This window comes from Penicillium psychrosexuale (genome assembly GCF_028828465.1).
Source record: "Penicillium psychrosexuale strain IBT 29551 chromosome Unknown utg000004l, whole genome shotgun sequence".
Taxonomy (NCBI): domain Eukaryota; kingdom Fungi; phylum Ascomycota; class Eurotiomycetes; order Eurotiales; family Aspergillaceae; genus Penicillium; species Penicillium psychrosexuale.
In genome coordinates, this window is record NW_026643189.1 from 4,801,698 (window position 1) to 4,827,038 (window position 25,341).

A 25,341-nucleotide genomic window follows, 5' to 3' on the forward strand; every position below is an offset into this window, starting at 1 on the left:
TGGAGTCGCCCAGTTGTAGAATCCCCTCTCTATTAGCTATTGATTTTATTTCTTCTTGATATCCTTTCTTTGACCTTTACATTTTATATATAATGGCTACCCAAAGATTGAAGATCGGCTGTGCTGGTCTAGGCCGTATGGGCAAGCGCCATGCTCTGAACTTCCTGGAGCGTACTCCCCGAGCTGAGCTTGTGGCTGCCAGCTCCCCTGACCCCGTCGAACTCGAATGGGCCAAAATCCACCTCGAGCCCTTCGGCGTAACCCTGTACCAGAACTACGACGACATGCTCAAGCATGAAGGTCTGGTTGCCGTGGTGGTTGCATCGGCAACTGCTGTGCATGCCGAGCAAGCAATCAAGGCAATTGAAGCAGGCAAGCACACTCTTTGCGAGAAGCCTATCTCCACAAGTCCCGAAGTGGTAAGTCAGTTGTGTTTTGAATCCAGCTCAACCTCAATGAGTCTACCAAATACAAAGAACCAACCATTGAACCTAAGAACTAACAATCTGCCTCTTATACAGTCTCAAACCGTCGTCGACGCAGCAGCCAAGAAGCCAGACCTTAAGGTGATGTGCGGCTTCTCCCGACGCTTCGACAAGTCCTACCGCGACGCATACCAGAAGATGCAGGCAGGAGCAATCGGCACTGCATCCGTACTCCGCAGCCAGACCTGCGATAAGCTCGATCCCAGCGGGTTCTTTGTCGCGTACGCCGAGTTCTCCGGCGGCATCTTTGTCGACTGCTCCATCCACGACATTGACCTCACTCTTTGGTTCTTCGGCAACGACTGCAAAGTGAAGTCCGTGTCGGCGATTGGCAACACAGCCGTCGAGCCCGACCTGCGCAAGCACAACGACCGCGACAACGCCGTCGGCCTGGTCGAGTTCTACGATGGCCGTATTGCCTACTTCTATGCTTCCCGCATGATGGCCGCTGGCCAGGAGGATGTCACTGAGATTATCGGCACCAAGGGAAAGCTGGCGATTAACAACCAGCCTGCAATGAACCACGTTAATATCTACGATGAGACCGGCGTCCGGAGAGGAGATCCCCCAGAACTACTATGATCGCTTCGAGTATGCGTTTGTTACCGAGGCTAATGAGTTCACGGCTTGCTGTCTTGATAACACGGCACTGCCTCTTGATCTTGAGAATGCTGTCAAGGCTGTTCGCATTGGTGCTGCGCTGCAGGAGTCCATGGTTACAGAGAAGAAGATTTACTTCGATGAGGATGGGAAACGGTCGCAGTTGGCTAGTCTGTAAATAATTTGTGATGTGCCCTGGGCATTTTAAAATATACCCTATATACGTTCAACGCTTATACATACTTTTCCAAATGAAGATGACATGACTTACATATCGATGCGATCTTGTGTTTTGGTCCAAAGTAGACTCTTCTAACTCTAGATATGGTAATATCGAAGGGAAATTGTGTAATTGCAGTAAGTGAGTTGTCCTTTACCAGTAGCGATCCTTGATATCTTGACATCTCCGTAACCTCTCCTGACGAATGTAAATTGTATGTGGTGTAATGTGAGATTATTAAAGAGTTGAGAAAGCTGAGCGCTAGACTATGAAGCTTGACTACTTTGAAGTGTGAAAAATAGTGTTGAAGAGTTGATTAATTTCGTCTCTATCAATTTATTCAGGTAATTTCTGGGTTTGATTGCTTGGAACGATTGACAAAGTATGGTTTTTAACGCTAATTGAATGTGATGGCAAGTATCGTAGCTATTTTCATAGAACTAGTGAAAAAATGGGGAATCATGAAAAATGTGTGGAACAAAGACGCGAGGAGAGCAAGTCGCAGACCTCTACCACTTCAGGACCTTGGTGGGGAAGTACTCATCGATGAGCTCTAGGTAGTACGGCTAGAAAGAAACAAGTCAGCCTCAAATTCACAGATCATCAGTAGAAGCGAAAAAACATACCTTCAACTCCTCAACACTGGGAATTCCATCACTCTTGCTGTACAAGTCATAAGGGTTGAAAGCCTTGACAGCACGGAGCATATCACGGTCGTGCTCATTCATCAACTCGTGGTACGCACCGGCGCTGTGCCAGGGATAGAAGGAGTGATAGCGGATCATAGCGAGTGCCTCATCGGGAAGGGTCGACTGCTCCTTAGCGAGATGGTAGAGGTACTCATCGTGACCCCAGGAGAGCATCACATTGTCGAGGCCGCAGCCGGGTGTGTAGATACCAAACTTAGTATCGTAGATCTTGTGGCCGAAGTCCTCGTTATCGCGGAACGACTCGCGGCCGTAGACGATTTTATCGTCGAAGCCACAGCCGACGGGGAAGGTATCGCCGACAACGTCCCATTGGCCTTCAGCATCGAAGAAGAAGAGGAGCTTGCCCAGGTCGTGAATCAGACCGGTCAGCTGCATCCAGCGGGGCTTGCCGTCGCGGCGGATGGCCTCGGCAGACTGCAGGAGGTGGTCGATCTGGGAAAGGCTGGTGTCGGGATCGGACTCGTCGATCAGGGTGTTAAGCTTCTCCATGGCTTCCCAGACGGTCATCTCGGCACGAGTCTTGCTGTGGAAGTCGTGGCGGGCCTTCAGGTTGTAGGCGACGGTCTGCTTGGTGTGCTGCTCTTTGTAGAAGTTCTTGACTCGGTCGCTGGCATCTTCGTACTGGCGGAAATTGGTCTTGTCCTTCTCCTTGTCAAACTCGGACTCGTCATATAGACCCTTCTCTTCGGCCACTTTCTTTTCAGCCTCACGCTTCTTCATGTCCTTGAGAACGTTGATCTCGTCAATAGCATCCGAGAGCTCTTCCAGTGCGTGGCCATCCCGCTTCTTGAAGACAGGGGAGGCCTGTGGGGAGACGGCGACAGGTGCCATTTTGACTGTGTTGGGCGAAGTAGTGTTTCTTGGTATAATATATAAGATGCTTTAGATTGCCAAATGAATTGCAATCACAATCAGGAAAGTCTGGGGTCAAAAGAAGAATAGACACTAGGAGGTCCACTGTATATATAGGGTTAAGGCCAGGAAAATCCGATGTGCAAAATATCGCGTGTAGATTTCCGATATCAGCAGTTGTGTGAGGGCTCTCCCCATATCCATTTGCCTCATTTGCCTGATTTGCCATGACATCGATGTACTCGCACGTAGGACGAAAAATCAAACATCACGGATTCTGGCTTCCGCGCCGATGGAGATCTGGGTTGCTCTCCAAAAGGACGACGATGATTGGCAGCTGCAATTACCCCACGACCACAGGCCAACCATGTGGAGTGGCTGTGATGTCAAGCGGAGAGGAATCTGTCGAACTGGAAGACGGTTTCCGCAGATCTGCTGACTTGTTCTCCTGAATTCTGGTCTGACGGTTATTGTGTGGGGAATTTCATTCTCCTCGAGGTCGATCGAAAAAATATAGAACTCTCCCAATAGAATATTCCAAGAACATCGAAGATCCCAGAAGATGGTCGAGGTGATTGATGGAAAAAAGCCCGACTTCCTTGGAGGAACGGAATAACCCCGATAGCCGTGTGGGGGTTGTTATCCTTTGTAAACCCCCGCCTTTCCCCAGGACTTTTCTTGACCATTTCTACTTCAATTTGTTCATATTCCCTTATTCTGTGTAAATAATCTTCTTTTTCTCTTGATACCCCCATAAATTCACAATGGCTGCCTGCGATACCCGTTTCAAGCTCAATACTGGAGCCGAGATCCCCGCACTCGGCCTGGGAACATGGCAATCCCAGCCCGGCGAGGTTGCGCGCGCCGTATTCCACGCCATCAAAGTCGGCTACCGTCACATTGATGCCGCGCTTTGCTACGGCAACGAGAACGAAGTCGGTCAGGGCATCAAGGAGGCCATTGACGCCGGCTTTGTCAAGCGCGAGGATCTCTTCGTGACCACTAAGCTGTGGTGCTCCTTCCACGCCCGTGTTGAGGAGGGTCTTGAGCAGAGTCTGAAAGACCTCGGACTCGACTATGTCGACCTCTATCTGATGCACTGGCCTCTGGCAATGAACCCCAAGGGTGAGTTGAGTTTCTTCAAATATGCAGATTCGCGGCGCTGACTTCCATCACAGGAAACCACAACATCTTCCCCAAGCTCGCTGATGGCTCACGGGACATTATTCACAGCCACTCCCATGTGACTACATACAAGAGTATGGAGAAGCTCATCGGCACTGGCAAGGTCAGGGCCATCGGTGTCTCGAACTACAGTCTCAAGTTCCTTGAGGAACTTCTGGCCCAGGCCACTATTGTTCCCGCTGTCAACCAGATTGAGAACCACCCCTTGCTCCCCCAGCAGGAGATTGTCGACTTCTGCAACAAGACTGGCATTCACATCACCGCTTACAGCCCACTTGGCAGTACCGGCAGCCCGCTCTTCAGCGCCGAGCCCATCATGGCCGTCGCCCACAAGCGCGGAGTTACTCCGGCTACTGTTCTGCTCAGCTGGCACAGTAAGTATTTCAAGCTTTTGCCCACTAGACCGGATATAGCGTACTGACTGATTGTCCTCCTAGTCGCCCGTGGCTCCTCAGTCCTGGCCAAGTCCGTCACCCCTGCCCGCATTGAGGCTAACCGTGCCGACTTGATCTTCTTGGACGCTGAGGATCTGGCTACCCTTCGCAAGTACAGCGATGGTCTCCAGGCCGAGGGCAAGCTCCAGCGCTTTGTCTACCCTCCCTTCGGTGTCAACTTCGGCTTCCCCGATAAGCAGTAAGCTTTTTTTCGTACGAGAAATGGTCGATAGAGTTGCTACATGTATAGAAGGGACATGTTCCTTTTTTGTTTTATGACATAGATACCAAAATGGAAGGATTTTATGAATAACACTGGATACTTGAATATGTACGGCCATGTTTTTGTCACTGAGCTGCCCTATCTTTCCCAACCCTACTCTATACCTTTTTAGCACACATGGTCTACTATTTACTGATGAATCTCACTTCCGATTTACGATTGATTCCACTTCAAACTCGAAATTTGACTAAACTGACTTTCACTTTTGTCCTTTTTACTACCCACCCCACTTGCAGATCAGGGACAGCAGGATCTGTGAGATCAAATTCATCCTCGATACCCAACTGCACTTTCCTACCGGCACACCACGAAGACCCAAGCCAAGGCTAAGACAACCACCACTACAAGGGTCCCCGACAGTAGGAAATGAAGACTGCTCATTCATTCTCTGGCGGGGGTCGCCGCTGCGCTGTCTATTTTGGGTCTCGCAGTCGTTTTCCATCGCCGTCACCTAGGGCCCAGACGTTTGACCACGCCTCATAGTATATGGTAAGGTTGGCAGTGGGACGCGAGCGTCTCGTCAAACAGTTGGGAGGACTGCAGGATCTCGAATTTCATCAACTGTCATGGGTTGCTCTTATACTAATTTCACCATAGAGAATGTCTCCGGCCATCTGGCTTTATAGTCTGAGATTCGTTGATTGATTCATATGTCTCTATTCTCTCTATTCCCCAGACTGTAGGATGATGTCCGTTGCGGATTTCAAGGCGGAATGTGCGAATCCGAACTCGGGAGTCACAACTCAGTAACTCTGGACTAGGTCATTGTTGTGATTTCTGGAAAATGGGTGATCAGTCAGCCGGGTGAAAGCGACCACCTTGTTGGTAGTAGAAGAGAACTTGCTTTGATAGGATGCTTGTTGATTACGATGAACAAATTTGTGATCTGATGCCGAGGAAGGTTTGTTTCACGGGCTATAAATGAGGTGTACGTGGTGATTTCGGGTTGAGAAGGGAGAAGGACAAGAGGAGCGGATAGTGCTTATTTTCCATCCTGGATCTTGTTCTTTAGCATCGAGCTGCTTCAATCTCGAATACAAATAGGTCTTTATACACCACCCGATGGTGTCTTTAGGCTCTAAAGTCCTGACAGATTGGCATCGCTGAGGCTATACACGATCGGCTTTGCTCGAAACAAGTCGATTCCAATCAGTACAAGTAGATCGTGAAGGCTAGGCAGAGCAATGTCAGAGTTTAGTAGGCCCATCTAACCTTGCAAAGCTTACATCTCGCGGATCAAACTTTGATATTCCACAAATAAGTTGATCAGATCATCGGTGGGCTCTTGAGTAAGGAGGGAATAAATTTAGGTAGTCAACATGCAATATACATTAGAGGCTTCTTGCACAAGGGTTCATGTAATAATTATATGGGAACTGTCTCAGTTGGGGAAGGTCCATGGCGTGGATGAGCGTATTGAAAAACTCAGCTGCGTGGAAAAAGAAGAAACCATCTACAGGTTTGTGGAAGACTATAGTAGGAGCGAACAATAAAGGTCATGTGACCTGGCCTTCCAACAGGGCCATTCTGGGAAATCCCAAAACTAGAGAAAGAACACAAGATATGGTAAGAAGAGACCTGGAGTTTTAATGGACTTGTTTGCCAACCTGCGTTGGTTGTGCAGTCTTTCTCTCTAGATGGTGTACCTACCATATGGTTGTCACACGTGACCTCGAAGCCCTCAATTCTTGGTGACTTGTCACCACCTTTGAAATTCAAGCCGTGAGTCATTGGGCAAGTTTTTATTCTTTCTGTCGGCAGAAAAAGCCACGCCACTAGATTGCTGCTTTTGAAGTACGTAATGGGCGGGAAATAGCTCGAGATGAAGTCCGCCGAACCCGGACATCCACAGAAGACCATGGGCTGCTGCTTGGCGGTTGTGCCTACCGAACGCCTTGGGATCAGATAAAAGTGCCACTATGCCAAGAGAACCCGGACCAGCAGCCCAATCTAATCAGATGATCAGATAAAATCATCGGATTCCATACCATTCGGAATATTTCCAGGAAGAATGTAACCGAAGATCCGGCTGCGCGGCCATACCCACTCAGCAACGTGGTAGAACTTCGGCTTGTACTCCGCATGTTGTAGGAGAAATGTTCCCAGGATACCAATCTAACCTCAGCTGCTATTATTGCTTCGCTAATTGAAATGATGTGTAACTTTCTAGGTCCTCAGCCACGTCTCAGCAGGGCGGTTTGAGCCGAAAGGAAAGGGGTTCCCCAGTGCCGTGCAAAAACGGCAAGGGCGTTGGAAAAGAAACTTATCAGATCTTTTTCATCCCTGGTTCCACCTTAGACCTCGGGTATGGATGAACTTTAGTCATACGTGGATCTGTCAGATGACACCGGGCTCTGTAAGCTGCTAGCTAAGGTACTCAAGATTCACATGAAAGCACACACAGACAGTTGTTGTTTCATACTTTGATACATAGATTACTTACATACTTACTAGGGGTATATTTGCATAACTAACTTGAAGTGCCAATTTTATTTTATTACATACCAAACCATACCATACCGCGGCTCTCCCGGTAAACGGAAACAAACACCAAGCGAGCAGGTCGCGGAAAACTCGGGGTCAATATCATTGCCAAGTATTTACAAGAATAGAAACATTGTTTCGGATAGTCATAACACTCTGCATTCAGACCGTCATGTTGATATGATTAAATAGTAAGGTACAAAAAGCGAAGGTTGATAACTGCCTGGGAGCAGCTAGTTGTGGTTTGGATATAATGGGAAATGGATCATCAACATTATCATTGTCGAAAATTATCTCCAAAGAAGAAGGGAAACACCTCAGAAGACGACACCCTTGACCTGAGCAACCTTCTTCAGGTCAATGTCACGGATCATAATGGCCCAGATGATGCAAAGACCCATGAGACCGGTGCCAACAGCAAGCATTCGTGTCTGAGAATAGGCATAGGCTGCTTGAATAGCCCTTCTCGCGGGGGTTCCGACGGGATAGGACAGCTGCTGGGTAATATCCTCGTAGATCAAATCGATGTCTCCTATCGCAGAGGCAGGAAGCCTCGCCTCAAGGGCTTTGTAGAAGGTGTTGGTCCAGATTGCGGCACAAATGGTAGAACCGGCAGCATCACCCACGGTACCGACGACGTTCAGCAGGGCGAGGACAGTTGCGACGTGCTGGTGATCGGCGGCAGCTAAGATGGCAAGCTGCTCGACAATGATGAAGACAGATCCACCAATGGAGATGAAAATCTGACACATCACAAGATAACCGACAGATTGATCGGGCTGGCGGAAATAGATCATCAATCCCTGGGCGAAAATGTAAAGCGGGACACCAATGTAGAGAGTCCACTTGAAGCGACCAGTTCTGCGAATAATGAAACCGACTCCAAGCAAGAGGAAGCCGGAAACAACGTCGAAAGTGTTGCTAACATAACCGGCCTCGGAGATGGTGAGATCGTTGACTACCTGCAAAAAGGATGTATAGTAGTTGTTCCAGCAGTAGTAAGAGAGCTGGTATGTCGCGTCGAGCAAGCATGCACCAATGATGGTTCGATCGGTCAACAGTCTGAAGTTGAACATTGGTGTCGGAGCAAAGCGGAACTCCCAAACAAGGAAGAGGCCAAGCATAACAAATCCGATGACGATCATAGCAATGATGTAGCCTGATGCCCAGCCCTGAGGGGCGTACGTTGCAATGCTGAATGGAAGGAGGAAGATTGTAAGGCCGGTAGAGAACACCAAAACACCAAGCACTATCCAAGTCAGTATTTCCAATTTTCCAATGCTTTGAAAAGCTTTTCACTCACAATCGAACTCTTTGGTATAGTGCCAAATGCTTTGCCACCAATTCCGGCCGCTAGGCTCCGGGACTAGAAGACCGTTCTTCTGGGCCTTCTTGAGGTTGCTCTTCAAGATGAAGTAAAGAGGGGAGGCAACAATAGGGAAGATGATGGAGAATGCACCAAAGGCCCATCGCCAGCTAATGTCTTCGTAGAAGCCCTCGGCGGCCTTGGGACCAGCGAAGGCTGTGATGATGTATGGCGAGGAGGTGAAAGCGTAAGCCAAACCTCGATTCTTGAGCTTGGAAATGTCGGCGGTGATGACATCGACACAGTATGTCATACCTCCGAATCCAATGCTGTAGAAGACGTAGGCCGCGCAGAATGTGGGAAGGTTGTGGCATACAGCCATGAGAATTAGACCAAGCGTAGCAAAAACGGTCATGACTAGGAAACCCTCTGCACGGCCCCAAACGTCCATGATCTTGGCAGTAGGGATGTACACTGAGGCTGTCATGGCGTCTGCAACAATGTAGATGACATTCAGGAGGGAATGGCTCTCAAAGTCACTGGTGACATAGCTGAGCAAACTGTAGTTAATCGAGGATTGCATAGCATTGACGAAGTACAAGAACCAGATGCTATTGAAGATTCACGTTAGTAAATAAGCTGGATTTTACGGGTCGATCGCCCGTCGAGGCGAGGGAACAAAAGCTTACTTTGCAAAGACTGCAATCAGCATCGTCCTCGTCCAACTCAAAGTCACAGCCTCGACATCTCTGACACCTTGCTGTGCATCTTGAGTGGGAACTTCGGGGTCCGCGCTGTTAGGTACAGCAACGGGGTCGGTAGGGATTTTGCTCTTTTCATCGCCATCAGTGGTCACAGGGACTTGAGTAACTGAGTCCTGGGTCGATGATCGCCGGAAGGCAGATCGGAACCTGGAAACACCCATGTTGATCTGGAAATCAGGAAATATAAAAAGTAGGTTGGAGGAACCCAAAAGCGCAAGGGAAATCCTTGCCCTTATAGCAAATATAATCCCTGGTTATTGGTGCTCCAGATCCAGCGCTTAAAAAAAATACCGAACTCGGCGGATTGGTACAATCTTGGAAGGCTAATGCACGCCGTGTGAAATGAACCAGTAGGAAATGTCTTGGCGATGTCTTAGCGTTCATTCGCTACGGAGTAATAATCGAGTAGACTGTATTTTTTCCCTCCTCTCCTCCCTAGGGCTTCTTTGCGTATGGTTGTATGCAGGCCATGTCTAGTCACCCCACTGACGGCGTTAGCCATGATGGGACTTTCCGAAGGTAGAACCTAATAAGATTGCATGAATGATGAATCTCATACCGGAGAGACGAAGCGAGGGCAATGTTAACCGGGGATGTAACTGCTTGAAGCTCAAGTACCTCGCGGAAGCTTCCTGTTGCGGTAATCAATACCTTGGCATTGCTTGGCATGCAGAATGGAATTGTCACGCCGACAGCCGGAAAAAGATATAAGAAAAAAATCATATATTAATAAGGAATGACAATAATGGGTCAATGTGTTTGGGGCGTCATGGGTCAGCACTAAAAGCTACTTACTAAAGGCGCGAGATCCGTGCGGATTCACCCGGTCATATGTACTCCGTTTCATCATACAATATAGAAAGTATCAGTGGGTACATAGTACGGAAAACAATATATGTACTCCGTACTAACTAGGTACTAGCGGTATGTAATACAGTTAGATGGTATTAAACGGAGTTCGATGAAACACGCATGAGATTTCCACGATTTCCAAGACTCTTGGAATTAATAGCAGATCTCTCCAGATATGAGAATATCTTCAGTTATTTCCTACATATCTTCCTCAATGCATACATACCTCTTCCTCTGGTTTAAGGTGCTTACCACGTGCAGTCTATTTTGGCCCAAACATTCCAAAAAAAGAAATTAATTAATTACGTCGCGTTACAGTTAAATCAGATAAGTACACACTCCACTATCAACCATGGCACCGCCATCGGACTGTGGAAAATGGTTGCGCCACCAAATCTGATTACGGTGTAGTGTGGGTGGACTTTTTTCCCTCTCACAGTTTTGAATTCTTCCAGCTTGGTGACCGTTTCTCCACAAAAGCCTGGATGCCTTCGGCAAAGTTAGGACCCCCAACCAACCGAGGATACCAGTGATCCGCGAGATCTGTTACAGTATCCTCCACGCTGCCAGCTTCCCAGCTCATTCGAACACCTAGACGGCCAACAATGAGGGAATCAGGGCTATTTTTGCACATGACCTCAGCAACTTCAATTGCTGCTCGGACAACATCGGCTGGTGGCTCCACCACTTGACTGATAAGACCCCAGTCATGTAGCGTGGTGGCGCTCACGTTCCTGCCAGTAAGCACGAGATCCATGGTGCGTTGCAGGCCAATAGTGCGGGTCAATCGCGGTAAACATCCGGCTACTGGCACGATGCCTCGCTTCACTTCGGGAAGGGAGAAAATGGCCGATGATGAGGCTAAGATAAGATCGCAATTTGCCACCATCTCGAACCCTCCGCCCATGCAAAGGCCGTTCACAGCGGCGATGATCGGTTTCTTGCCGGTCCGGCGAGGCAATCCGGCCAGGCCAGGAGCGGACATGTCATTGACGACACCTGCCTTGTTCATTGCGTTCCACTCTGCTCGATTCCGTCAGTCGATAGTTCAGGTGATAGAAAAGAAGAAACCCACCTCCTAGATCTGCGCCTGTGCAGAAGGCTCGCCCAACACCGGTGATGATGGCGACCCATAAGCTTTCGTCTTCATCGAACAGCTCCCAGATCTTGGCAATCTCTCGACTAGTCTTCTTGTCGATGCAATTTAGCTTGTCCGGTCTATTGATTGTGACCTGGACAATCCGCTCATGCGGGAAAGAGATATAGAAATTCTCATGATTCAAGGGCCCTGATCGTAACGACATGATGAATTGTGAAGCAGAATATGCACAGTATTGTGACTAATTCAACCTTAGGCTTCGACTTTATATTTTCTCTTGGGCTGGGCTACGGATTATGTATTGTCATTCGTAGAGCTCGGGCGCAGAAAGCTTCCACGGAACCTCGGGACTTGGCTCCATAACAAGGCGACATCGGTATTATCTCCGTACAACATACAGATATATTATTGTACATGTTTGAAAATAACAGCCCCATAGGGTGATAAATTCAGGCTCGTGTATCCCGAAACCATTTGTTACATATGTGAGAGTATTCGGCCTCGGTTACTATCTCCTTAATTGATATTCTTCAGCCGTTTGAGGGTCTCACCTACTCCGTACATATAATCTGATTGCGCAGCGCGGGGAGCTCTCTTTTTTTTTTTTTTCTTACACCGACACTCCAATTCCTTCGGAATTCTTGATCCCTACCTTTGACGATCGAGAAACTACGACAATGGCCTCTAAATCACACCAGTATCCTTTGGTCAAGCTACCACACCCTTACCTGACCGCATATCGTGTGAACACTGTCAATGGATCGACACCGGCTACGCGCACCTTGACACTTGACGAGCAGCCCGCAAAGGGCCGACCTTTGCCTGAACAGCTACACTCAGACTCGCTCTCATGGCTTGACTTGACATTCATTCCCAAAGCCGAGCAACCACCTATCTCAGATAACACTCCCTGGGGTCGCGCGCGTCGCAGTCCACAGACTGTTTTCCAGTGGCCAGGAAACAGAACCCCTTCTTTGGGCCAAATTTGGAACGTTGTTCACGCCATTTATCTCGGTCACCCAACAATCGAGTACTTCAGACTGACCCTGTCCGGCGCAGGGCAAGAAATCATCCGCAATGAGCTTCTTACCACCGGGTTGGCAATCGACCACCCGAGAAACCTGCGGGACAGAGAAAACAAGGCTCTGCAATTCGATGATTTGCTGATTCTCCGAAGCGCCTTCTGGCAAGGTGCTGCTTCTCCATTGGGCCCTCGTCCTATCTGGGTGGTGGGAGATGGCACAGACGGCCCCATGCGGGAGCCCTTGTCTCAGTATCCCATCATGCCGGAGAACTACCAAATGACAAACAAGTTCCCCGAGGAGCCTGTATATACCCGCCACCCGACTCGCCGCCCTAAGCCGTTCCCCGGATCAATTGCCTACAGTCGCTACATCCCCGAGATTAACGAGCACTTCTCGCTCGAAGTCGTTGACTGGCAAAATGCGGAGCACGTCCAGCTGTTCAACAAGTGGCAAAATGACCCGCGTGTTGCCGCAGGCTGGAATGAGACTGGAACTATTGAACAGCACACCGAGTATCTGCGCAAACTGCACTTCGATCCCCATGTTCTGTGCTTGTTCGGACGCTTCGATGATACCCGCTTTTCGTATTATGAGTTGTACTGGTCAAAGGTAAATCCCCCTACCCAGTCGCGTTTTAGGTTGGCAATGACACTAACACCTTGTCTACAGGAGGATCACTATGGCGCTCACTACGATGCTGGAGACTATGACCGCGGCCGTCACTCTCTCGTCGGCGATGCCAGCTTCCGAGGTGCACACCGCGTAAATGCCTGGTACTCGAGCTGTATCCACTATGTTTTCTTGGACGATCCCCGGACCGCTAATGCTGTCGGTGAGCCCAAGGCCACCGGGGCGACCATCTTGTCCTACGAGAACGCGCAAGGACTCACAATTGGCAAGTACGTCGATCTCGGCCATAAGCGATCGGTCCATTCGATTTGCAGTCGCGAAAAGTGGTTCCAGTTGTGTCCTCTATTCTGGGACGGACGTGAGCGACCTTTAGAATCCGCTGATCGCGCCGCGTGGAATGCGAAATTGTAAATTTGCTTGAGCTTTCTTGACTCATACTTGACTCTGATCGGCGAAGCTTAACATTGTGCAATGTATAAAATTTCATGAGATATTCTTTTATTTTTAATTCATTTTCCATCATCTTTCCGAGACAAGTGGGGGTAGCTCGTGTTCTCCACCTCGAGCTTCCTTGTTCAGGCAGTTCCTCCTAGAAACGCGTTATGCACTCCGCTTTGCCCCAATCAATCAGATAATCTTCTGATAGAATATGCTTTTCGGATATTTAACAAGATATCAACCAATCAGACGTCCTGCTAGCTCTAAGACAGAGTTTGAGGTACCGTAATTTTAATTACCGTCTCTCCACTTTGTTTTATTAAATACATGGTGTATTTTTCTGCATGTAAAATACGGACACTTGGAATTTATAGATACAGTATAGCCGTATTGACCCAGACTTACACGTACGGACGGCAGTAGGGGAAACCACGGTACTCAAACCCCATTTTGATCTGATAACCCCCGTCCGTATAATTGAAATTCTTCAGGTGCCCCCCTTGTGGGTTGCATATTCGGATCCAACTGTCAAAACCGATGTCGGCAGAGTGGAAAAAATCAAATCGGCAGGTTAAACATCCGGAAATCCCCTGGAAATCCCCATCTTTACACTTGGCATACATCTTTCCTTGGGTCTTTGTCGCAACCCAGCTAAAGTAGTTTCGCCGAATGGACTCACGCTAAGAAGTGGGTGCAATTTTCATGGTGACGCCACTTTCAAAACTGCAAAGCGATAAATTGATCGCCTGTAAGAACTTAGCTTCTTCAACACTCAAACGACAATCCCAGTGTTGAACGCCATTCTCGAGTCACCATGGGTTTCGGGAACCTTGCAGACTACCCTCGGCTGCTTGTGGCTGCCAATCCCTCGCGACTTGAATTGGTAACCCTCTTTGTTGGCCTGGCGTCTGCAATTGGATCGGGTGTCCCTTTCCCCATCATTGGTATCGTATTCGGTCAACTTATCGATGATTTCAATTCGGTGACCTGCGCCGAAGCTGCTGGCGAGCAAGGGGACTCCAGCGATCAAGCGGACATCAATAGCAGAATTCTGCTGATCGTGTACCTGGGCATCGCTCAATTCGTTTTAATCTACCTTCACCTACTATGCTGGACGATGACCGGTGCGCGCCTGGCGCAGCGACTCCGCGAAAAGTATCTCCAGAACCTGCTCCGACAAGAACCCTCTTTCTTTGATAACCTGCCCGCCGGAGAAGTTGCTTCTCGACTTAACACCGATATCCAAACCATTCGCTCCGGTACAGCTGAGAAGGTCGGAATCTGTATCTCGAGTTTCTCCTTTTTCGTTACCGCATACGTCGTGGCATTTATCAAAGACTCTATTCTTGCCGCGATGCTGCTGTCCTTGATTCCCGCATACTTCATTATGTCATTTGTTGGAAGTTATTATATCGAGAAATACACCGGGCGCATGTCGGATTATGCTGCGTCCGCTGCGTCGATTGCCTCCGAAGCGCTGAACAACATTGTTGTGGTGCATGCATTTGGTGCCAACGCTCGTCTAGAGGAGAAGTTCTCCAAGGCGTTGAAGGACTCGGAAACCGAAGGATTGAAAAAGGCCTCTGCCACTGGTATTCAAGCCGGTGTCTTGTATTTCGTCTCATATGGTGCAAACGGTCTTGCATTCTGGCAAGGAAGTAAACAGATCGCCGCAGCAGTGCGCCGCGAGTCTGCGGGAGCCACTGTCGGAGCTATTTTCACGGTTATCTTTGTCTTGGTTGAAGGTCAGTTTAATAGATATCTTGGTGTGGAATATTTTACTAACATTAACGATAGCTACCCTGCTTCTGAGTCAAGTTGCACCTTTCATCCACCTGTTTACACAGGCTGTTGCCTGTTACCACAAGCTGCGAAGCGATATTGATCGTGTATCCTTGATTGATGGACACTCCGATGAGGGCATTCGCCTCACCGAGGCGGAGGGCGGATTTGAATTGAAGGACGTCTCTTTCATTTACCCCTCCAGGCCCGAGATCACTGTCCTTAATAAGATCAATCTCTCTATTGCTCCCAAGAAGCACACAGCCATTGTTGGTCTTTCCGGAAGTGGAAAGTCCACCATCGCAGGTTTAGTTATCCGCTTGTATGATGCCACGGGAGGTGAGATCACTTTCGATGGCCACAATATCCGCGATGTCAATACCCGTGACTTGAGAGGATTCCTCAGTCTTGTGCAGCAGGAGCCTTCCCTTCTCGACCGATCCCTTTTGGAGAACATCGCACACGGCTTAATGAACTCAAGCAAACCAGCCCATGCACATCTGAAGATGGCACTCCTTTCAACGGACCTCGGTGATCTAGCCACCGAAGTCAGAGAGGGTGAAGATCTTATGACCGCAGCAGAGAGACGGGGCCCAGAAATCGTCGAAATCGTTCAATTGGTCCGACATGCTGCCGCGCTTGCAGATGCGGATGGCTTTATCGAAGCATTGCAGTATGGGTACGCCACGATGGTTGGCTCTAGTGGCCGACTCATCAGTGGTGGTCAGAAGCAACGAGTCTCTCTTGCGCGTGCGCTTGTTAAGGATCCCGCGGTTCTCATTTTAGACGAAGCCACAGCTGCTCTGGATTCACGCAGTGAACAGCGTATCCAGCGGGCTATCAACAACATCTCAACCGGTCGAACTGTCATCACGATTGCTCATCGTCTGTCAACGATCACAAATGCGGATAAGATTGTCTGTATGCACAAGGGAGATATCTTGGAAGAGGGAACTCACGCCGAGCTGATGGCTGGGAATGGGCCTTACTCTGAGCTGGTCAAATTGCAGACTCTCGGAGCCGCGGCTGGATCCAAGACTGATACCACTGCCAGCATTGAGAGCGTCAGCAAGTCCGATGCTACCTCTATTACCGACATGGAAAATGAAAAGGGCGGTCTTTCAAATGACCATGAACCTACAAAGGAAACCCGTGTCTCAACCACTGAAGCACCAGCCGGTGACTCCGATGAGGAAGAGGAACAAAACAGAGACCTTCAGGGCCCCGTCAGATCCGTCTGGGGTCTTTGCAAGGGTTATGCACCAGCTCTCAAGCCCCATACGCTTGTCATTTTCGCTGCTCTTTTCGGTTCCAGCATGGTTGGCGGAGCCTTTTCTGGCGAAGCTGTCATTTTCGGAAACACGGTCGGAAGTCTCAACCCTTGTCACACTGCAGACAGTATCAGCTCACGGGGTAACTTCTACGGTCTGATGTTCTTCGTTCTTGCGATCATCGAGTTCTTTGCAAACATCGTCAGCTGGGGAGGATTCGGCCTTGTCTCTGAGAAGATCGTCTATAAGGTGCGAGTGTTGTCATTCCGGTCACTGTTTGAACAAGATCTCCAGTGGCATCAGTCTAACGGCCGATCGCCTGCTCTGCTTCTGTCCTATATCACCAGAGATGGTAATGCCCTTGCCGGTATTAGCGGATCTGTCGTTGGCACTCTGTTCTCTATCACCGTCAACCTGATTGCCGCCATTATCCTGACCCACATTATTGCCTGGAGAATTGCCTTGGTCTGCCTGGCCCTTGTGCCCCTTCTGCTTGGAGCTGGTCTAATGGAGCTTATGGTCCTCGGCAAATTCGAGGAGCGTCATGAGAACGCCTACACCAAGTCTGTCGACATCGGTGTGGAAGCAGTTACCTCTATCAAGACAATTGCCTCTCTTTCTCTTGAAGAGAATACTCTGAGGACCTACCGACGATCCCTGAAAGGACCCCGCAAGGAGACATTTATGGTCACCGTGCAGGCAAGTTTCTGGCAAGCGATGACCTACTTCCTAGGTAACATGGTGAATGCACTGGCATACTGGTGGGGTTCCAAGCAGATCATCAACGGTAACTACAGTCAGACCCAGTTCCTGATTGTTGTCTTCTCTCTTCTCGTCAGTGCCCTGCTTTGGAGTCAGATGTTCGCACTCGCACCTGAGCTTTCTGCCGCGCGATCGGCAATGTCCAGAATCCTTGGCCTGATTGAGATCGGCAAGGACAAGATGGGTGGCCGGCTCAATCCATACACCATGGATGTCGAGGCAACTGAAGAGAAACCCACCTACAACTCTGGCAGCACGGCTTCGAGTGTGCAGATGCGCGATGTCCACTTCTCTTACCCTGCCCGGCCGGACATGAAGATTCTGAAGGGCTTGAATATTGATATTCGCCCCGGCAAGTTTTGTGCCCTCGTTGGACCCAGTGGTGCCGGTAAATCGACCATCATCTCCCTGGTTGAGCGCCTGTACAAACCCGAATCTGGCTCTATCATAATCGACGGAGTCGACGTGACCAAGACCTCGGATGTCACCTTCCGTGACTGGATTTCCCTTGTGCCTCAAGAGAGCGTCCTCTTCGAAGGAAGCATTGAGTTCAATGTTGGTCTCGGTGCCCGACCCAACCACAAAGTGACCCTTGAAGAAATTCAAGAGGCCTGTAAGCTCGCAAACATCCACGATGTTATCGCTGCATTGCCAAATGGCTACCAGACCCTCTGTGGACCGAGTGGTAACCAGTTCTCTGGAGGCCAGAAGCAGAGATTGTCCATTGCTCGTGCTCTCGTTCGCAAGCCCAAGCTTCTCATTCTTGATGAATCGACTAGTGCTTTGGACGCTGAATCCGAGAAACTCTTGCAGGATGGTCTGGAGAAGGCCGCACGGGGAATCACTGTCATTGCCATTGCTCACCGTCTTCACACTATCCGGAAAGCTGATACCATTTTCTTGATCGATGGCGGTGTATGCACTGATTCTGGTTCTCATGAAGAATTGCTCTTGCGGTCCGACAGTTACCGGGCGAATGTCATGCACCAGACAGTGGCGACTTGAAAAAAGTATATGTCCGATTTAAATTTCTAGTACTTGTTTAATATATATCCCTATTATTATTATTATTATTATTTTACCAGTGTTCTTATGATCCGTTACTAGTAGAAATGGCTGGCATCTTTTCGTATTCACAAGACATATATTGAAGAGGGATATGCACCTAGCAGACGAACGAGATCGACACAACAACACCATCTAGGGAGGTCAGCTAGCAAGCATGGAGATCACACACACCGTAGTAGACATCCTTATCTCCTAGTGTAACAACATCCTGCAAGCTCCTTTTCATTCCATGAGTGGTGACTGGGCTCTCTTCTCTCTAGAATTCTACTTGACATGGAGGTTTCCCCCATGCCCGAAAACCAAGGCCACTATTTGAGGCTGCAATGAGAAAAAAAAAGATTCAAGACACGATATGAAGTCGCAAATCCAAAGGTTTTAGTTTTGTAGAAAAGACACGTGGAGTATAAGAAAAACGTTCAATCAAATTTCAAATCATCTCAATCTATCTGCTTTACAAAAATATCATATATCATCTATCATATTCAGGCACCAAGCACCAGGGGATCAGAGCGACAACCCGACAACTCCTGAACAGCAGCAGCCAACTCATCAAGAGTGGCATCCACAAACGTCGCATCCTTTTCACTTCCAACAAATCCAACATGCATCTTCCCACCGCGCACGAACGAGACAGCCTTCAAGGGATAAGCAGCATCGCCATGCGGGTTGGAAATATCAACCTTGCAAGAAGATCCAGCAAATGGCATATCATCGAAATCATCCCAGTCCTGGTGATGAACAATCGAGTCAAAGGAGTGTACCTCCGATGGCCAGTGTGCGCACAGCTTCGAGATCTTCTCGAATCCGAGGAAATCGTGCGCCGCAGACTCGGCACTCTGCTGCTGCACAAAGCGCAACAGATCCATCGCTGTCCACTGCGACTCGAACTTCACTCTGACAGGAGTGAGTTGGTAACATGGACCCATGACATTCTCCACGTTTGCTAGGTCGATCATTCGGCCTGAGGTGACCGTGCCGAATGTCACATCGGGCTTGCCCAGACGACGGGCCAGTACCAGTGCCCATGCTGCGGTGAGCACGTTTGCCGTTGTGATCTCTGGCACGGGCTGGAATTCTTCGACGGCCTTCTCGTGGAAGATGGATTTGTCTGTGGACTGGGCCGAGGCTCCATCGAGGACAGACACTGTCGAATCCTTGAGCAGATTTCCCCAGTAGCTGATTGCCTTGGTTTGGAGGCGTCCATCGGTAACTCGTGCCATGTATGAGGCGAATGGCTCAAAGTCTACAACCTTGTCTCCGGCATATAGGGTCTCCAGGTCTTGAAGCAGTCTGGGGAGTGAGACGCCATCATATTGGGCGTGCGAAAGGCATAGCACGAGACAGTGCTTTCCGTCGGTGCCTTGGACATGGAATATCTTGAGGAATGGCGATCCAAGCTCGAAGTTTGACTCAATGTCTGCTGTGCAGAGGTCGGTGACGTATTGCTCAATATCCTTGTCAGCCTGGCGTGTCACCACGGGGACATGTCCGTCTTCAAGGACAACTTGAAGGAAGGACGATTCATGCTCAATGAAAACAGTGCGCAGAATATCGTGGGTCTTGACCAGGTCATTGCAGGCGCTAAGCAATTTCTCGCGATCGATATTTTGGTCGAAGTACAGCATGGTGTATTGGATGGAAGTGCGTGGCGCTCCAATGGTTCCTCTAATATCGAGTGCTTGTGAATCTGTGATCGAGAACACATCCTTGATGGGCCAGCCTGGGTTGGCAAGCTTGGGCCGGACAGTTGAGGCCAAGAACATCTGGACATCCAAATTGTTCAGCGCGGAGAAAGGCTTGTATAGCGGAGCGGTTTCCTTCGCTTGGTCCACCTTCAGCACCTTGGCTGCATCACCAAGACGCATGTGTTGGAAGATATCGGCCACTGATAAGCTGTGTCCCTGTGTGCGGAGACTTGACACCAATTTCATTGCCAAGACAGAATCGCCTCCAAGGCGGAAGAAGTTGTCATCGACGTCAATCTGCTCGGGACTCAGTCGGAGGATCTTGGCCCAAGCGGATTGCAGGATCTTCTCTGTCGGCGATAGGTTTGTCTGCGCCAAGCCCTTCGTCCATGCCTCTTTGAAACCTCCACGAAGATCTTCGAAGACATTTCGAGGAATCTTCGATGCCAATTGGTTGAGTGAGGTGTGGTCGAGTTGCTCCAGTCCAGCGGGCAACTTGTCAACCACAACGTACGCAGATGGGGCCATGTAGGATGGCAATGAGTCGCGGATAAATTTGTCGAGCTTCTTCAATGACACAGCAAGTGTAACGGGAATAGTGTCGCAGACAGTCGTCTCATAGCCCACTATCTCGTATTTCGCCGGCATCACTCTTACACTGTCTTCCTGAGAAGGCTGATTCTCGATGAAGACAGCCAGCTCTTGCTCGGACGCTTTTTGAGTGCCTTCTCTCAACGGCTGGAACACCGATGCAGCGGCGCGAGTTCCGGATGGGAGGTGAGCTGTGAAATGCGACTCGAGGTCTGCAATGTCCACTGCGTGTCCTTGAAGGGGTACAACATTCTCCTTGCGGCCAACGAATACCAGACTTCCATCATCCCGAAGCTGGACAATGTCACCCGTAGGCTGCACCTTTCCTGATCGGCCAGCGTATTCAGAGCTTCCGGCCACGAGCCAGGCAGGGGACTCGACTGTTTCCCCAGAAAGGCAGGCTCCCTCAAGCCAGAGCTCGCCAACACTGCCGATGGGCGACAACAAATCCGGGTTGCGAGCATCACAAACCCAAGGAACCACAGTACGAGGATAGACTGATCCTTGTTTGGTGCTCGCATGGGCGCGAAGGTTGCCAGAGGTTTCGTCGACAGAAAGAGGAGGAGTCTGGTTCCATTGCCAAATTTGGTTCAATTCAGTCTCGGGAAGGCAAGAGATCTCATCAATGCGCTTGTCAATACCCTTAGACAACTGCACGCAAGCGGTTTCCAACTGTGCAAGAATCCGCTGCATCTGCGAACTCTCAATCAGGCTGCTATCGAAGCTGGCGGAAACTCTGAGACCACCCTTATTGATTCCAAAGGCCACCATGAGTGGGTACGGGTTGAAGTGAAGCGCCTCACGGACAACATCTCCAAGCTCAAATCCAAGCTCGCTACCGACGTACTCGGGATCGGGCTGGATGACCAGTCCAGTGCCAGCTTCACATGCATACTGCGCGTCTTGGCTGACCTTTCTGATGTTCTGCATTCCCATATGCTGGTAGGGTGTGCGAGCCACGATGGTTTGTTGTACCGTCTGCAAGTAGGATTCGACTGAGCTGGATCGGCGGACCTGGATGCGGATGGGGATTGTTGCGATCAGTGGTCCGACGATGCTCTCCACACCCGGTAGCGAAATATCACGACCAGTGAGTGTCTCACCAAACACGACATCGTCGCTTCCAGTGTATTGGGAGGCGACGAGGGCCCATGCACCGCGGACCAATGTGGCCATCGTGAAAGGTGATCCAGCAACTGTCTCGAGGGAAATCTGATGCTCGATCATGGAATTGGGAGTGGGCATGTAGTCACGAGAGGGCAGGCGGGGGAACTGAGGCCCGACAGCGCCCTTCAACTCCCGTCGCCAGAAGTCATGCATGGCAGTCTCGTCTGTATCGCGTACGTACTTGACAAAATCCCGCATCTGTGTCGGGATCGCGACAGACCGGTTCTGCAAGGCATCGCTGACTTGCTTGAGAACGATTGGCTCTGACCATCCATCGTAGAGAACGTGGTGGACAGTCCAGATCATATACCGCTTGTCGTCATTCTCATTGCTGACAAGGCCGTATCGAGCCAGACTTTGTCCAAGGTTCATCTTCTCGCTTCGGTCATTCTCGAGATATTGGTTCAGATCTGTGGAGTATCTCCAGGAGATGCCTTCCTTCACAACAATTTGCTGGAGACCTGGGTCTTGAAGCGGTGCCAGACGAGATCGCAGGATAGGGCTTGCTGCAACAACATCTTCCCAGGCCTTCTTCCAAGCATCCAGGGTGATATCCGACGGAAGACATGCGACTCTTTGAGCAACGTACGCCTTTGTCGATTTGAGCGAGAAGGTGAACAATGACTCCTGTGTGGGTGTGCAAAGGTAGATATCTTCCACGTCTTCTTGATCCACCCCACAAGCTTGTGCTGCTTCGAGGCGAGCGCTCTCAACAGATTGGGAGATTAAAGAAAATGCCGGGATATCTTCCTGTACATGAGAGCTGCAAGGCTGAACGACAGTGGCCATCGCCGAGAGGGTAGGGTTTCCGAAAGTGCTGATGACAGAAAGATCGAGGTCCTGCGCTCTGCAGACAGACACGAGTCTCATCGCTGCCAAAGAGTCACCACCCAGGGCAAAGAAGTTGTCATCGGGGCGAATGGCTTCTGCATCGAGTTTGAGTGTTTCGGCCCAGGCCTGTCGCAGGCGTTTCTCAAGCTCATTCAGTTCCCGGGAAGCGGTGCTTGCGGCTCCTTGGTCCAGCTGGCGCAAATCAACTGTCGCACCAAATGCTCGGAGTTGCTTGCGATCCGTTTTGCCTGAAATCAACACTGGCATAAGATTAACCGGGATATATGTGGTCGGCACCATGTAACGTGGCAAAGTCTTCGCCACGTCCGCATTGGCCTTTGTCAATACGCTGCTTAATTCACTTGAGATGTCATCCAAGGCAAGCTCGGCCTGTCCATGTCCCTTTGGTTGGAAGGCAACGAACGCGACGAGCATTGGCTGACCTCCATAATCCTTAGGGGTAATCACCTCGGCAATGACATTAGCTTCTGAAGGTAGAACAGCCTTTAGCTGACTCTCGATTTCTCCCAATTCGACACGCTGTCCGCGCAGTTTGACTTGAGTGTCCTTTCGTCCAACGAAAACGATACCGCCAAGGCCGTCGGGATCATATCTTCCAAGATCTCCAGTCTTGTACAGACGGCCCCGACGACCAGGGTGGTTTTTGTGGCCTGCGACCAACCAAGGTGGATCATTAATAAAAGAAGCAGCAGTCTTCTCGGGGTCATTGAGATAGCCCTGTCCGACAATCGGTCCCTCAACGAGCAACTCGCCCACAGCGCCGACTGGCACAAGCTCGTTGTGGTCATTCGGGTTGGCAATCCACATGGCTGCGCCGTTGCCTGGGCCAATGGAGAGATAATCTCGGCCGGTAGCAGCGCTGGCATTGACTGTGCATCCAATGGTGCATTCGCAGGGACCGTAACCAATGATAATTCTGGTTTCTTTGCCCCAGTGGTTGGCGTCTCTTGCCGAGACAGCTTCACCTCCGAGACCGAGGCCGCTGAGCGATGCGATGACATCCGCGTCCAAAATTCGGCCCACTGAGGGGGTCAGGCCTGCGTAATTAATTCGCATTTTGCGGATAACTTCGTTGATATCATTCAGTCGATCCTCGTCGGATGGAATGCAAAGACAACCACCATTTCCGAGTGTTAAAAGCATACTGTCGATGCTGACATCGAAAGCATAGGATGCGAAATCAAGCACCCTGGACTCTGGCGTGTATCCAACTGCCTTTGCTCGAGGGATTGCACTGCTCGTGTAAGTTTGGTGGGAAATCTTCACTCCCTTCGGAGTGCCCGTGCTGCCAGAGGTGAAGATGATGTACATGAGGGCGGAGGATGGTACATCGGGTAAGTCGGAAATTGATGGGGACTTTGCTGGATTTGTGAAAGCGTCTTCTTCAACGACGAAGTGGTTTCCAGTGGGCATGATCTCCAGCGACAGCTCATACTGCATGCGGGATGAAACCATGGACTTTGCGCCGACCTGTACAGCCATGTTTTGAAGACGGGCAAGCGGAAGTGTTGGATCCATGAGCGCAAGAGTTGCGCCTGCTTTCATCACTCCAAGCACAGCGACGATCGTCCACCTGGATTTCTCAAAGCACACGGGGAGGACATCGTGCAGCTCAACGCCCATTTCTTTGAGCGAGCACGCTACGGAAGTGGACCACTGATCAATTTGGCTATAGGTCAAGCTGCCATCCCAGGAATCAATGGCGACTTTGTCTGGGTATTCGCGAGCTCTTTCAGCGACCATATCTTGCATACAAAATCTGTAGGTGGGAGGCAATTCGTGGTTCCACCCCCATATATCGTTCAGATCACTTTCAGTCGGGCGAAGACATTGTTCAATTGTCGCATCGGGATTTCCGAGGCATACTCTGACAGTGTCGGCAAGTGTCTCGACGTGGTGCTTCACTGTGTACGGCAACATGTTCTCGGTGTGCCACAATGGGCGGATCTCGAGGTGGGCATTATCGAACCGAACTTCGAGATGAAGCATACCCTTTTCAATTACGGTTAGCTATAATTCAGTGGCTATGGTTTTAATCGTTCACTTACTTCATCTTTGGCTTCTTCCGATGTTCGCGAAAGAGAGCTGGTACTCAAAACGAGCGATGCGTCACTGGACGCTCCCGCGGTGATATTCCGAGAGATCGCAGTCACAACTTCTCCCACATTACTTTGTAATCCTTTCATTACTTCATTCATCAATAGTTTGTTCACTGACTCGGGCTCAGCGCCATTTGCGGAATATTTGTAGGACCAGTCGTATGATATTTGGCTGTCTTCCCGGCTGCGCAACAACACAATGAGCCAGGACAACAGCACGATCTCTTCCTTCATGCCGGTCGGAGTGATGATTTGTTCAGAGGCAAGATCCGCAATGTGGAATGAGCTAAAGTCGCCATTGACGTCTGTTGGCACTTTCTCAATTCCATTTAGCGCATTGCGAATATTGGCATCTTCGAGAGGTATGAAGCCCATTTTGACGGCTGACCAGCGCAGCTGGTCTTAGTACCCTCGAGTTTATGTGAAGGAACTGGGAGCTTGATTGTTAGATCGGGAGCCTTTGCGCGGATTAATTTGACGGAAGTGTGTCACTATATAGCCAACTAGACACGGTTCTGCATCAGCTCCACCTCAAGGCTTGAAAGCTCCGAAGTTATCCTGAGTGTGCCCTGCATGTATTTTGCATATCATCACCGAGATCGGCTATTGCGGGGTGAGTGGATTATTCACGCCCGTTCTGGAAGGCAGTACGAAAGCCGAAGCATGTGGCCGTTTCATCTTTCCTGAGCGTTTTGGA

At 49.8% G+C, this 25,341-nt stretch overlaps 8 protein-coding genes across 8 annotated transcripts; 4 read left to right on the plus strand and 4 right to left on the minus strand.

Moving 5' to 3' along the window:
- Nucleotides 1-92: 92 nt before the first annotated feature.
- N7518_007714 (putative NAD binding Rossmann fold oxidoreductase) lies at nucleotides 93-1,263 on the plus strand (the record flags this gene model as incomplete). The annotated part of the gene is made up of 3 exons (XM_057188641.1): nucleotides 93-419; nucleotides 522-1,034; nucleotides 1,078-1,263. The coding sequence occupies 3 exons, from the start codon at nucleotides 93-95 to the stop codon at nucleotides 1,261-1,263; spliced, it is 1,026 nt and encodes a 341-aa protein (XP_057040344.1).
- Nucleotides 1,264-1,814: 551 nt separating this feature from the next.
- Nucleotides 1,815-2,846, minus strand: N7518_007715 (inositol oxygenase; the record flags this gene model as incomplete). Its single annotated transcript, XM_057188642.1, has 2 exons — nucleotides 1,815-1,871; nucleotides 1,932-2,846. 2 exons carry the CDS (start codon nucleotides 2,844-2,846, stop codon nucleotides 1,815-1,817), a joined length of 972 nt encoding a protein of 323 aa, XP_057040345.1.
- Nucleotides 2,847-3,631: 785 nt separating this feature from the next.
- N7518_007716 (putative glycerol dehydrogenase) lies at nucleotides 3,632-4,689 on the plus strand (the record flags this gene model as incomplete). The annotated part of the gene is made up of 3 exons (XM_057188643.1): nucleotides 3,632-3,992; nucleotides 4,046-4,426; nucleotides 4,490-4,689. 3 exons carry the CDS (start codon nucleotides 3,632-3,634, stop codon nucleotides 4,687-4,689), a joined length of 942 nt encoding a protein of 313 aa, XP_057040346.1.
- A 2,881-nt stretch (nucleotides 4,690-7,570) lies between these two features.
- On the minus strand, nucleotides 7,571-9,484 carry N7518_007717 (uncharacterized protein; the record flags this gene model as incomplete). The annotated part of the gene is made up of 3 exons (XM_057188644.1): nucleotides 7,571-8,502; nucleotides 8,557-9,170; nucleotides 9,249-9,484. 3 exons carry the CDS (start codon nucleotides 9,482-9,484, stop codon nucleotides 7,571-7,573), a joined length of 1,782 nt encoding a protein of 593 aa, XP_057040347.1.
- Nucleotides 9,485-10,608: 1,124 nt separating this feature from the next.
- Nucleotides 10,609-11,479, minus strand: sidH (enoyl-CoA hydratase/isomerase family protein; the record flags this gene model as incomplete). Its single annotated transcript, XM_057188645.1, has 2 exons — nucleotides 10,609-11,198; nucleotides 11,251-11,479. 2 exons carry the CDS (start codon nucleotides 11,477-11,479, stop codon nucleotides 10,609-10,611), a joined length of 819 nt encoding a protein of 272 aa, XP_057040348.1.
- Nucleotides 11,480-11,951: 472 nt separating this feature from the next.
- N7518_007719 (GNAT family N-acetyltransferase) lies at nucleotides 11,952-13,340 on the plus strand (the record flags this gene model as incomplete). The annotated part of the gene is made up of 2 exons (XM_057188646.1): nucleotides 11,952-12,908; nucleotides 12,969-13,340. The coding sequence occupies 2 exons, from the start codon at nucleotides 11,952-11,954 to the stop codon at nucleotides 13,338-13,340; spliced, it is 1,329 nt and encodes a 442-aa protein (XP_057040349.1).
- Nucleotides 13,341-14,181: 841 nt separating this feature from the next.
- On the plus strand, nucleotides 14,182-18,187 carry N7518_007720 (ABC transporter ATP-binding protein; the record flags this gene model as incomplete). The annotated part of the gene is made up of 2 exons (XM_057188647.1): nucleotides 14,182-15,112; nucleotides 15,165-18,187. The coding sequence occupies 2 exons, from the start codon at nucleotides 14,182-14,184 to the stop codon at nucleotides 18,185-18,187; spliced, it is 3,954 nt and encodes a 1,317-aa protein (XP_057040350.1).
- Nucleotides 18,188-18,732: 545 nt separating this feature from the next.
- sidD (nonribosomal peptide synthase SidD) lies at nucleotides 18,733-25,019 on the minus strand (the record flags this gene model as incomplete). Its single annotated transcript, XM_057188648.1, has 2 exons — nucleotides 18,733-24,537; nucleotides 24,594-25,019. 2 exons carry the CDS (start codon nucleotides 25,017-25,019, stop codon nucleotides 18,733-18,735), a joined length of 6,231 nt encoding a protein of 2,076 aa, XP_057040351.1.
- Between the last annotated feature and the right edge of the window lie 322 nt (nucleotides 25,020-25,341).